We start from the raw sequence: 13,838 nt of genomic DNA, 5'->3' as shown, positions 1-13,838 counted from the left end.
GATATCCCCTTTTTTGATTGTTGTGTTTTTTTTTTTTTTTTCTTCTTTTCTCTATAAATATATATCTCAACATAGCCTTTCAACTGATCTACACCAGCAAGTATGCAAATTAATATATATATATAAATATATATCTATCTAAATAGAATTACTTTAGAATTAGAGACGTTGCATCTACAGACAGTAGGGAGGGTAGACACTGTGCTTTTTTTTTTTTCTCTTTCCTTCCATTTTAGTTTTTCTTTTCTCTTTTGTGAATGTTTGGATACAGTATCATGGGTCGGGTTTTGATGTATTGTTAATTTTTGAAGTATTCGCCCACACCCTGCTGTATTGTGAAGTGGGGCCTCCTTTTTTTTTTGGTAAGCACTAGGAGGTTAGATTGTGGGAATTAGGTGTGATAGGGTTTTGATGGTCTGAGGGGACGAAGAAGAGAGGCGGACGTCAAAGGTAAAATTGAAGGAGATACAAAAACCATCAGAGTTAAATTTACTAGAGATCCAAAAACCGGCAACTCTAAAATTGTAGGGGATCCAAAAACTGTCAAAGGTAAAATTGAAGGAGATACGAGGTAAAATTAGTGGAGATGCAAAAACCATCAACGCTAAAATTGGGGGAGATGTAAAAACCGTCAACTCTAAAATTAGAGGGGATCCAAAAACCTTCAAAGGTAAAGTTTGTGGAGATGCAAAAACCATCAACGCTAAAATTGGGGGAGATCCAAAACCCGTCAAAGCTAAAATTGGGGGAGATCCAAAACCCGTCAAAGCTAAAATAATGGGAGATGCAAAAACTGTCAAAGGTAAAATTAGTGGAGATGCAAAAGTGGTCAAAGGTATCCAAAGACCGTCAAAGGTAAAATTAGTAGAGATACAAAAACCGGCAACTCTAAAATTGGAGGGGATCCAAAAACCTTCAAAGGTAAAATTTGTGGAGATGCAAAAACCATCAACGCTAAAATTGGGGGAGATGCAAAAATGGTCAAAGGTATCCAAAAACCGTCAAAGGCAAAATTAGTAGAGAGCCAAAAACCGTCAACTCTAAAATTGGGAGAGATCCAAAAACCATCAATGCTAAAATTGGGGGAGATCCAAAACCCGTCAAAGCTAAAATTGGGGGAGATCCAAAACCCGTCAAAGCTAAAATTGGGGGAGATGCAAAAACCGCCAAAGGTAAAATTAGTGGAGCTGGAAAAACTATCAACGCTCAAATTGAGGGAGATCCAAAACCAGTCAAAGGTAAAATTAGTGGAGATGCAAAAACGGTCAAAGGTAAAATCGGGGAGATCCAAAAACCATCAAAGGTAAATTTAGTAGAGATTCAAAACCCATCAAAGGTAAAATTGGGAAGGATCCAAAACCCGTCAAAGCTAAAATTAGTAGAGATCCAAAAACCATCAAGGCTAAAATTGGAGGGGATCCAAAAACCATTAACGCTAAAATTGGAGGGAGATCCAAAACCAGTCAAAGGTAAAATTAGTGAGGATTCAAAAACCGTCAAAAGTAAAATTTAGTGGCGATGCAAAAAACTGTCAAAGGTAAAATTGGGGGAGATCCAAAACCCATCAAAGGTAAAATTGGAGGGGATCTAAAAACCGAAAAAAAAAAAAGTCAGGTTGGGCTTCCCAACACAAATTTCTTGTGCAGTGAGGGACACAGGAAGGCCCCTTTCACACGAGCTGTTTTTCTCAGCAGGGGATAAGTCTCTTGATTCTGTGCTGAGCGGAGCGGGCTGATGACAAGTCTGTGTCCGCTCTGCTCATGCAGAACAGACATGGACACAGCCCACTATGGGCAGTCGGATGTAAACAATCCGGCTGTCTGTTTTACACCCAGCTGCCCTTCAATCCGCCCAAATAGGGGAATAGATCTCCTTCTGTTTGTTTTTGCTGAATCGGTTTGGAGGTAGGTGGAGTGAAAACAGAAAAACTAGTAGAGTTAAAGGAGTTCTGGCGCTCAGAGGTCAGTGCCCAGCCTGCACAATAATGCGCTCTAATGTCCAAGAAAGTCCATAATGAATAGTGAGCAATGGTGGCAGCCACCCCCAGAGTTGGCCAGCTCTACAAATAAGGACAAGTTCCTTATATACAGGGTGAAAACAGAAACCAGTTCATTTGCATCTGCCGCTTCCTAGAGGAGACTGGAGGGTCTGCTTGAAAAACGTGTAGGTGGACCCGATCAGACTGCTCGTGTGAAAGGGGCCGAAGTCTTTCACCTTCAGGTTATTCGGGAACTCGCGAGGTGGTGTTTCTTGTAGCCAACATCTTAGCAGGATGATTGTCTGAGCTCGTGCCCTTCTCCTCCTAAGGAAAATGTTTTGATCTTACATAGGGATGTATGGTGTTGAGGTGTAGGCCTTCTTCTTGGCAGTGGTGGTCTTTGCCCTTCACCCTAAACTAGGCCATCGTTTTTCCATCCCTTTCTCCAAAACCAGTTTATCCCAAGGAAATTTCACTCCATTGTCTGGATTTGGATGTGATCTCTCGGCCACTGCTCCCTTCAAGAAAATGGATTTCCTTTTTCTTCATAATTGTGGATGGCCCTCCATAAGGGTTTGCTGGCTTCTCGTTCCACCATTTCTCACCATTTTTCAAGCTTAGACAAGCTTTTGGACTTTGGATCTGGTTCCACCATTTCCTGTCAAGGCTCATGCTTAGATCGGTGGGTGTTTCTTTGGCTTATCATTGGCCTACTGTTGCTCATTTATTCAGGGCTGCCACCTGGTCTTCCATTCCCGCTTTTTTTTTTAAGTTCTATTCTACGAGGTAGACGTTGAGGCCTCAACTTATGGGCATAAGGCTTTTTGAGCTAAAGGTACCCCCCAGTTTTCTGTTAGGTTTTTATAGGTCTGTTAGCATTTATTTACTGCGTTCAAAACTGTGAAAAAACACACAGGAGGGCGCAAACACCTGGTGCATTATCATCAACAAATTGTATTTATATATAAAGACAGAAACCTACTCAGATACAATAGTACCAAAAACAACTCTGCTTTAGGATGACGCCATAATAGCTGTGGTTGGAAGGCGGACGGGTTTCGGGGGCACATGCCTCCTTCCTCAGAGCTACTGTCTGTGGAAGAATGTAATCTACTCGCAAGCACGAGCAGGTAAAAGCGTACCAAAAAAACAACTCCAGCTTAGGATGACGCCATAATAGCTGTGGTTGGAAGGTGGACGGGTTTCGGGGGCATGTGCCTCCTTCCTCAGAGTTACCCTCTGCAGAAGAATGTAATCTACTCACAAGCACGAGCAGGTAAAAGCGTACCAAAAAAAACAACTCCAGCTTAGGATGATGCCAAAAAAGCTGCAGTTGGAAAGCTGACATGTTTCGGGGGACATGCACCTTTTGTTTTTTCAGAGCTGCACTCTGGTAGCTCTGAGGAAAGGAGACATGTCCCCCAAAACCTGTCAGCCTTCCATTCACCGCTATTATGGCATCATCCTAAGTTGGAGTGGTTTGTGATACGCTTGTACCTTCTCATGCTTTTATTTATTTTTTAATAACATTTGGTAATGGAAATGCACTAGCCATGTGCACCCTCCTGTGTCTTTTCGCAGTTGTTTCTGAAGTTTGCCCGGTTGAGGAGGACAGCATCACTTTGAATATTAGGTGTGCACCATTGAGTGTAGGACGGAGTGAGCGCTGAAGTGGTATTATGTTCTTGTGGATAAAATTATATACTGCGTTGCCCATCCCATCCCTAAGCTGCAGCCTTCCTTTGTCCCTCAATGGATGAAAAAGGAAATAGGATTTTCCTACTCCCCTTTAAAATACTCTTTTTGAGGTCCATATCAGGACACCACTCTGGGTTAATGACTATGCTCTTGGTTGCTTTGCTACATACGTAGGGCATACTGCTAGAAGGTGGTGTTACCCTGGTCTGGCCCACAGTTCCAGTTCTCCTGTAGGCAGCAGTATAACCTGAAGGTGAAACAAAAGAACACGCAGGGGTGCCAGACTAAGTGTAGCGGGAGTTTAACCAAATGGACTTATTAAAATCCAATTGGCAACCTACATAGTAGGTAGTAAACAAGTAGGCATATCTGGGCAGATAGAGGGGTCCTGTGGTCATCCGGAGGAGTTCACAAAAGGCTTGACGTTCCTAAGCCTGACGTGCCCATGAGGAGGCCGTGAATCACCGGCCAGAGTCAGCAGTAGCCAACATGGAAGGAGGTGGACGACTAAAGGTGAATGACCTCCTGTATCCCTCAATGGACTCCAGGAAATTTCAGGATGAGTTCAGAACTCCTATTATCTCTTTTTACAGCCCAAATCCCTTGGTTTACAAAGCAGTCCTCCTAATCATAATTAGTGCACTTCCAAAGATGAGTGTAGATGGAGAATAGGTCTGTAACGCACAATGGATGGATGTCTTTTCATAGCCTCTTGCATGGTATAGGGACCCAATGAAACAAGCCAAAACTTCACTTTTATTGGGGCAGTTGCAGATCATTTTCAATAGATGCGGCATAAAAAGGAAAATTGCCATTATCTTCCAAAGGAGCCTACTACAGAATTGCTATATAAATGTTAAGCAAAAAGTGGGGTTACAGTCTTTGGAGGTGGAGGTAGAACTGCTGTACCTAGCAGCTGACCATTATTTCTCAGTGTTGGTTTCCCATATTTATGCATCTCTATCATATTCTTCACTGCTTTCAGAAACAGTAGACCCCCTCAAAGTTCAGTTGCTTCTCCTGGAAAGCTTAAGGATTCCCTTTTCAGTCTTCTAGTGCTCTATGGGGGAGATAGGGGGATTTTATTGGTTACTGTGGCCAATAAAACAGTTTTTCATGAAACTTTCAATATTTAGTCTCCACCCCCGAGGAGCTTAGATTCCATTTTTAGTCTTTTAGTACACTAGGAAGAGAAATAGGGGATTTTAATATTTGCTGTGGGCCAAGAGAACAGTTTTTCATAGAACCTATAATAGTTAGTCCCCGCCCCAGAGGAGCTTAGGTTCCCTTTTCATTCTTCTAGTGCATTCTATGAAGAGAGACTGCCTGCTATGGTGAGATCCATTTTTTTTCCTTCAAATGCATCAAAGTCCTTTCATCCAAGCCTTTATAGTAGAGTTCAAATGATGAAAGAAACTTAATTAAGAACCACCTCTGAGGGCAAGAATGGGCACTGAAAAGTCCATCTTTATTTCATACTGTTACTAGGCCTTTCTGATTAGGCATTGAAGTTGTAAGCTAGACAATGTTGTTTTCAGTAAACTTAGTTTTGATTTTTTTTGTTTTTTAATTTTTTTTTGGGTTATAGTTTAACTTTAAAAACTGTTCTACTGCCATGTACGGTGAAGTAAACAGTAATACATTTCAAAGCAGAGGTCTTGATTTTGCAATAAAACTAATTTTACGTAAATATGCTTTAGTGATGCCTCTAATGTTCAATATTGGGATTGCGGACATTGATGAGATTGCTTGGGGCAGATTGATGGCTGATCTGCAAATATCAAGAAACATCTCAAAGCTATGATCCAGTGATCGGGATATGGGCGTTATGCGTTTTAATAAAACGTGTTGGGACAATGCGTACTGTCAGTGCTTCTGCCCACTTCTGGAACTGTTACTGCTTGATTTCTGTAAGGTGCCTACACACATCATCTTTGGCCCCCCGGTGCTTGAAGACCAGACCACCAGCTTTCAGGCTGAGGAATATGAAGTCTCAACGAGGTGCATATTGAGGAGGACTAGAGAATTGAATGTTTAAGCTGGTAATAAAGTAACACATTGTGGGATAAATTAAAGCTTTTGGCAGTTAAATGCCCATTTTGGACCTGGATCACTTCGCCCCTCGCAACTGTCCCCATTCCCTAACAACTGTCTCTCTTCTGAACATGGATCCCGCTGTCCCTCTCTCCTCTGTACCTGCCACAGTGTCACATTACTTGGTGTCCCCTCATTAATTCAAGTTTTAGGTTCATCAGTATCTATTAATTTCTCTGTGCGTTATGTTCATTAGTGTACCCTTGTGTCCATGTTTTGGTTTTGAGACTCCTGTGTGGGATGGAAAAAGATGAAATATTTTTGGGTGGATGGTGGCAGAGCACATCCTTCTTGGTGGGACTGAGAAAAAAAAAGACTCCTGAGCAGGAATGAATAGAGGACAGTCTACTTAGTGGGTTGAGAACATCCTCCTGGGTGGGATGGAGAGAGAGAACATCTTAGGTAGGACAGTGACCGAGGATATTGTCCTTCATATGGTGCAAACAGAGGATATCCTCCTGGTTAGGATGCAGACAAGACCATATCCTGGGTGAGATGGAACAGAGGACATCCTCCCGGGTTGGACATAAACAGACAGAGAACACCCTCCTGATTGGGATGGAGACAAAGACCTTCTCCTGGGTAGGATGGAACTGACAGATTACTTTTTTTGGATTGGAGGAAGACAGGGGATGTTATCCTTGATAAGGTGGAAACAGGACATCCTATTTTTTTGGCAAAGAGACAAGGACATACCCCTGCGTGGGACGGCGACTAAGGACAACTTCCTTTTTGGGGTGGAGATGGAGGACATCCTCCTGGGTTGGATTGAGACTAAGGACGTCTTCCTTCACGGGGCAGAGATGGAGGACATCCTCCTGGGTGGGATGGAAACTAAGGACGTCTTCCTTCATAGGGCAGAGATGGAGGACATCCTCCTGGGAGGGATGAAGACTAAGGACAACTTACTTCATTGGGTGGAGATGGAGGACATCCTCCTGAGTGGAATAAAGGCTAAGGACACCTTCCTTCACGGGGCAGAGATGGAGGACATCCTCCTGGGTGGGATGGAGACTAAGGACGTCTTCCTTCACAGGGCGGAGATGGAGGACATCCCCTGGAAGCCTAAGGATATCTTCCTTCTTGGGGCGGAGATGGAGGACATCCTCCTAGGTGGGATGGGGACTAAGGACATTTTCCTTCACAGGGAGGAGATAAAGGACATCCTCGTGGGTGGGATGGAGAGAGAGGATATGCTCCTGAATGGGATAAACAGATACCATTTTTATGGGTGGGATGGAGACCGAAGACATCACCCTTGAAAGGAGGGTAACAGATGACAACTTCCTGGTTGGGATGGAGACAAATGACATCCTCCTCCTTGAGATGGAAACAGGACCTTCTCCTAAATGGAATGAGGACACCCTACTGGGTGTGTTGGAAATAGAGGATACCCTTCAGGGTAGGAAAAAGACAGACGACATCCTCCTGGGTGGGATGGAAACTAAGGACTACTTCCTTAATGGGGCGCAAATAGAGGACATCCTCCTGGGTGGGATGAAGACCAAGGACATCTTCCTTCATGGGGTGGAGATGAAGGGCATCCTGGGTGGGATGCAGACTAAGGACGTCTTCCTTCATGGGGCGGAGATGGAGGACATCCTCCTGGTGGAATGGAGGCTAAGGACTTCTTCCTTCACGGGGCAAAGATGGAGGACATCCTTCTGAGTGGGATGGAGACTAAGGACATCTTCCTCCATGGGGCAGAGATGGAGGACATCGTGGGTGGGAAGGAGACTAAGGATGTCTTCTATCACCGGGCGGAGATGGAGGACATCCCCCGGGGGTGGGAGGAAGACTAAGGACATCTTCCTTTTTTGGGCAGAGATGGAGGACATCCTTCTCTGTAGGATGGAGACTATGGACCTCTTCCTTCACGGGGTGGAGAAGGAGGACATCCTCCTCGGTGTAATGGAGACTAGGGACGTCTTCCTTCACAGGGCAGAGATGGAGGACATCCTCCTGGGAGGGATGGAGACGAAGGACATCTTTTTTCATTAGACGCAGATGGAGGACATCCTCCTGGGTGGAATAGAGGCTAAGGACATCTTCCTTCAAGGGGCAAAGATTGAGGACATCCTCCTGGGTAGGATGGAGACTAAGGAGGTCTTTCTTCACGGGGGCGGAGATGGGGGACATCCCCTGGGGATGGGAGGAAGACTAAGGACATCTTCCTTCATGGGGCAGAGATGGAGGACATCCTTCTGGGTGGGATGGAGACTATGTACATCTTCCTTCACGGTGTGTAGAAGGAGGACACCCTCCTGGGTGGGATGGAGATAGAGGACATCTTCCTTCATGGGGAGGAGAAAAAGGACATCCTCCTGGGTGGGATGGAGAGAGAGGATATCCTCCTGGTTGGGGTGGAGACATATAACATTTTTCTGGGTGGGATGGAGATAGAAGACATCACCATTGATAGGAGGGTAACAGATGACAACCTCCTACGGTAGTTGGGATAGAGACGAATGACATCCTCCTCCTTGAGATGAAAAAGGAGGACATTCTTCTAAATGGAATGAAGACAACCTCCTGGGTGGGTTGGAAATAAGGATATCCTTCAGGGTAGGAAAAAGACAGAGCACATCCTCCCTGGTGGGAAGGAAACTAAGGACTACTTCCTTAATGAAGCACAGATAGAGGACATCCTCCTGGGTGGGATGAAGACTAAGGACATCTTCCTTCATAGGGTGGAGATGAAGGGGATCCTGAGTGGGATGGAGACTAAGGGCATCTTCCTTCACAAAGCTGAATAGAGGACATCCTCCCGGGTGGGATGGAGACTAAGAACATCTTGCTTCATAGAGTGGAGATGGAGGACATCCTCCTGGGTGGGATGGAGATTAAGGACGTCTTCCTTCATGGGGCGGAGATGGAGGACATCTTCCTTCATGGGGTGGAGAGTAAGGACATCCTCCTGGGTGTAATGGAAATTAAGGACATCTTCCTTCATGGGGTGGAGATGGACATCCTCCTGGGTTGGATGGAGCCTAAGGATTCTTCCTTCACAGGACGGAGATGAAGGACATCCTTCTGGGTGTAATGGAGACTAAGGACATCTTCCTTCACAGGGCAGAGATGGAGGACATCCTCCTGGGTGGGATGGTGACTAAGGATGTCTTCCTTCACAGGGCAGAGATGGAGGACATCTTCCTTCATGGGGTGGAGATGAAGGACATTCTCCCGAGTGGGATGGAAGCAGAGAACATTCTCCTAAGTGGAATAAGGACACCCTACTAGATGGGTTGGAAACAGAGGATATCCTTCAGGGTAGGATAAAGACAGAAGACGTCCTCCTGGGTGTAATGAGGACCTTCTCTCTTGGGTGAGATGGTGAAACACCAATTGGTGCAACCACAGAGCTTATTAAATTGAACCTTCTACCCATCTAGCTAAACTATTTTGCTTTGATCATAATATTCGGTTTTCACCTAATGCCCCTTAGCCTCATATGACCAATATTAAAATTTGACTTGGTCGCCCAGTGGGCATGGGTGCCATTTAGGGAACACTTTGCATTCTCTCGATGAAAGTAAAGCTTTCTCTGATTGGATGAGGTGGAGGGGAACGGGTGAAGTGGGGGCGGTGACATCACAACCTTCACCTTGTCTAATCAGAGAACACTGCATTTATAGAGAAAATGCAAAGTGTTCTCTGAATGGGGTCCATGCTGAGCAAGCAACCTCCTGTGTCCACTAAGCAGCAAGGAAGCTATCAGAAAGATGAGAAAGAAAATAGAACTCCCAAAAATATCTTGGCCTCCTCTGGAGACACAGACCCCACTCCTTTGTGTGTACGACTATGATAATGCTTGGTACTGCTTTGCTGAAAAACTCAGCCTTGCTGGTAGTAAGAGGGGTTACACCCTGGGCTGGCCCACAATTTTTTATTTTTTTTTGCCAGTGTCCGATTCTCCTGTAGGTGTCAGAATACCTGACAGGTTTAGGACTTCCTGTGTCCCTTAATCTCCACCCCATGAAGGAAGATGTCCTCCATCTCCGCCCCATGAAGGAAGACGTCCTTTATCTCCATCCCACCCAGGAGGATGTCCTCCCTCTCTACCTTATGAAGCAAGATGTTCTTAGTCTCCATCCCACCCAAGAGGATGTCCTCTATTTCCGCTTTGTGAAGGAAGATGTCCTTAGTCTCCATCCCACCCAGGATGCCCTTCATAACCATCTCCAGGATTTTACAATGTACACAAATCCAAAAAAAAAATGAACGGGGCTTAGGGAAGCTGTGGGATACTCCAGAACACTGAACAAGAATGTGATACTCTTCCCTATGCAGCTACTTCTTAACACAAAAAAAATGGCAGAACCCCAGCTCTGCCTTTCGTAAGGCGGACTTTACTGGCACGACCAAGAGACCAAATAGTGTAAATTTTATTATTCAATACTTATTTTTTTTTAAAAAAGGACAAAACACATATATCGACATATACAAAAAATTTCCACAATGAACATATGACAAGAACATCACAATATACAGGAAATAAAACCAGTGAAACAGAACTGGAACAAAGGACACTTGCTCCTGGTGGGGAGACAGGGATGATCCTATATCCCTCACTTGATTACCATGAGGTGACCCCGTTCCAGTGACCGAAAGTTGATACAGCCAATGGGTCGACGCGTTTCGCAGACCTTAGCTTCATCAAGACCAGGCTGTAGATCAGTCTTTGTTTAAATTTGTCATTTGAGAACACGTGCATGGGGCAAATTTCACAGACCCACCCGGGGAGCCATTGTCATCATGGATATCAACCAGATAATTTCCTGAATAACATATTTTTACAACCGCCACCCTGAATTTTCTGTGTTCAACAAAAAGGGGGGGCTGCTAGACGGGTGTGTATGAGGTCAAAAAAATATATTGCAATCTAGGGACCACCTGTATTGGGGTCAACCTGCCATTGGCGCTCATCTTTGAGCATCCCATCCTGTTGCAGCTGCAGGACATGCATGGATGATGCATTTTTCCTGAAAGAGGGTGTGTCAGCACAGGAGATATATATTTCTTTGGTTGCTTCTCGGTATCCCTTTGGATGGGATGCTCATAGATGAGCGCCTATGGCAGGTGGTCCCTAGATTGCAATATATTTTTTGACCTCATACACACCCGTCTATCAGCCCCCCCTTCTTGTTGAACACAGAAAATTCAGGGTGGCGGTTGTAAAAATATGTTATTCAGGAAATGATCTGGTTGATATCTATGATGGCAATGGCTCCCCCGGTGGGTCTGTGAAATTTGCCCCATGCTAGAGTTCTCAAATGACAAATTTAACCACTTGCCGACTGCCGCACGACTATTTACAGCGGCAGTCAGCCCTTCACAGGCAAAGTGACGTAGGACTACGTCGCTTGCCTGTGAGCCTCTAGGGGGCGAGCGCGCACTGCCGGAGGCGCGCTTCCGCCCCCGCTCGCTCGCTAACATCCCCGGGCGTGTGACCGGCGGACCCGATGTCCGCCGGTCACTCGCGATCGTCCGGTGCAGAGGGAAAAAGGCAGGCGGCTAATGTAAACACAGCCGTCTGTCATTCTCCCTTGTGTAACTGCAGAGATCATACGGTCCTGCTATGTAGGATCATATATCTCTGTGGTTACACGAAAAGCCACGCCCCTTTACAGTTAGAAACACGCCCCTAGGGACACATTTAACCCCTGCATCTCCAATAAAGTTAACCCCTTCCCTGCCAGTGTCATTTTTACAGTAACAGTGCATATTTATAGCATTGATTACTGTAGTAATGTCACTGGTACCCCCAAAAGTGTTAAAAATGTCAGTCAGGGGTCCGATCTGTCCGCCGCAATGTCGCAGTCCCGCAAAAAAAAATCGCAGATCGCCGTCATTACTCGTTAAAAAAAAAAAAACAATAAAAATCACAAAAATCTTTCCCTTAGTAAACGCAATAACTTTTGTGCAAACCAATCAAAATACGCTTATTGCGATTTTTTTTACCAAACATCTATAGCAGAAAACAAATTGGCCTAAAATGTTAAAAAATGTAGATTTTTACATTTTTTTGGGTGGGAATTTCAGATAACAATATTTTTTACATTTTTTTATTTTTGCAAAATTGTCGCTCTTTCTTTTGTTTATAGCGCATTATCAAAAAATCGCACAGGTGATCAAATACCACAAAAAGAAAGCTCTGTTTGTGGAAAGAAAAGGACGTCAATTTCATTCAGGTACGGCGTCGCACGACCGCGCAATTGTCCGTTAAAGTCACGCAGTGCCGAATCGCAGGAAGGGGGTAAAATCTTCCGGGGCTTAAGTGGTTAAACAAAGACTGATCTACAGCCTGGTTTTGATAAAGCTAAGGTCTGCGAAACGCGTCGACCCATTGGCTGTATCAACTTTCTGTCACTGGAACGGGGTCACCTCATGGTAATCAAGTGGGGGGATATAGGATCATCCCTGTCTCCCCACCAGGAGCAAGTGTCCTTTGTTCCAGTTCTTTTTCCTATGTCCTGTTCCACTAGTTTTATATTCTGTATATTGTGATGTTCTTGTCATATGTTCATTGTGGAAATATCTTCTATATGTCGATTATATGTGTTTTGTCCTTTTTAAAAAAAATAAGTATTGAATAATAAAATTTACACATATTTTTTTACTACTTGGTCTCTTGGTCGTGCCAGTAAAGTCCGCCTTACGAAAAGGCAGAGCTGGGGTTCTGCCAATTTTTTGCATACAATTAACTGGATGTGGCATTTTATAGAGAACTACTTTATACTTCTTAACACAGTCCTATGACCAGTAGGACGTAAAGTGGTCAGTACTGGGACACCATTAGCAATGTTCCAGGCCAGGCAAGCCTTCACCTTAGTGCCCCAGGGATCAATGGCAGTCACTATGATCCTTCTTCAGGTCTGTAATTGCAGTGTCCCTAAGACTTGGATGTCATCTTAGAAAGTTGGGAGGTATGAAATAGCACCAAAAGAAAGCTATTTGTTGTAAAAAAGGGACAACATTTTTATTCTGGTGCAGTGTCGCACGACCGCGCAATCATCCGTTATAGTACAGCAGTGCCGAATCGCACAGAAAGGGGGGTAAACCTTCCGAAGCTGAAGTGGTTAAAGAAGAATGACCCCCTCCCAGAAACAAAGGAAAAATGGATGCATAAACACGTCATTTATTCCTAATTGCAGTTCTCTATTTCGCCACAAGATGGTGGCATCCTACACCATCACACTTCCCTTCACCTTTATAGCGCCAGTGTGGTGCAGTTTTAATTTCCGGCCACAAGGTGGCAGCATTGTAAAGCATCCTTTTGGAACGCACAGCTCTTCCTGGTGGAAGTCAGTAGACTCAGGAGGCAGGAAGAGCTTTATTAGCAACTTCCGGTGGGGACAATAGAAGACAGCTTGCAGCTGATGTGTTTTCAAAGCTGGTAATGACATTTCTATCTTCCTATTTATGATTATTATTATTTATCTGAGTCACAGGAAGAGTTATTTTAGGGCTGGGGTAGGTATAGGTGTGATATAGAGATATTTATTTATGGATATCAGATAGGGGTGCCACCTCATCCCTTTAAACCAGGACACACATTAATTACACAGGTTCTGGGGCTGATTAAGGTGCTAATTAAGCTCACTGAGTGCCTTATATCAGCCCCAGAACCTGTTTAATAAATATATGTCCTGGTTTAAAGGTGACAACCCTAATATCAGCCCTATGATTGGCTGTGTCAGCACACACAGATATATATATGAAGGAAATGCCCCTTTCCTGGCTGTTCTTGGCTTCGTGAAGCACTTTCCTGGAATAAGCATGTGGCCAGTGACTCCCGATCCGCCTGCTCCTTCCGGGTCGGCGACTCTACCCTTGCAGCTGTTCCATCTATGGTGACCCCCATATAGATGGAAGTACAGGCTTCCTGGCACACAGGTAGGGGGCGCTGTCTCTGCTCAGAGACCTCAGGACCCCACTAGGGGTTTGGGGGGAGACGTAGAAAATTTCCTGGAAAGGCCAGGCCAAGGAGAAGTGATATTTTGGATACAGGTGGGCCAACTCAACTCCCAGGCTTGTTATAGGTCATGGACACCCCAACTGTGAGATC

The 13,838-nt window shown here is 44.8% G+C and overlaps 2 protein-coding genes across 2 annotated transcripts in view; one reads left to right on the top strand and one right to left on the bottom strand.

Moving 5' to 3' along the window:
- Window positions 1–13,838, bottom strand: part of LOC309564374 (uncharacterized protein) — a 350,413-nt gene that overhangs the window by 202,600 nt on the left and 133,975 nt on the right. The window lies entirely within an intron of this gene.
- Window positions 1–13,838, top strand: part of LOC309563395 (uncharacterized protein) — a gene marked incomplete at its 5' end in the record, with an annotated part of 136,683 nt that overhangs the window by 110,366 nt on the left and 12,479 nt on the right. Inside the window, one exon of the mRNA XM_082267789.1 lies at window positions 6,453–6,943. Coding sequence (XP_082123915.1) covers window positions 6,453–6,943 — 491 coding nt within the window. The remainder of the gene's footprint in view (window positions 1–6,452; window positions 6,944–13,838) is intronic.

The sequence above is a fragment of the Pelophylax lessonae genome, assembly GCF_965119305.1.
Source record: "Pelophylax lessonae genome assembly, chromosome: 9".
NCBI classification, from domain to species: Eukaryota; Metazoa; Chordata; class Amphibia; order Anura; family Ranidae; genus Pelophylax; species Pelophylax lessonae.
Note: the sequence above shows the minus strand (reverse complement) of the source record. Positions and strands in the feature narration are given on the sequence as shown.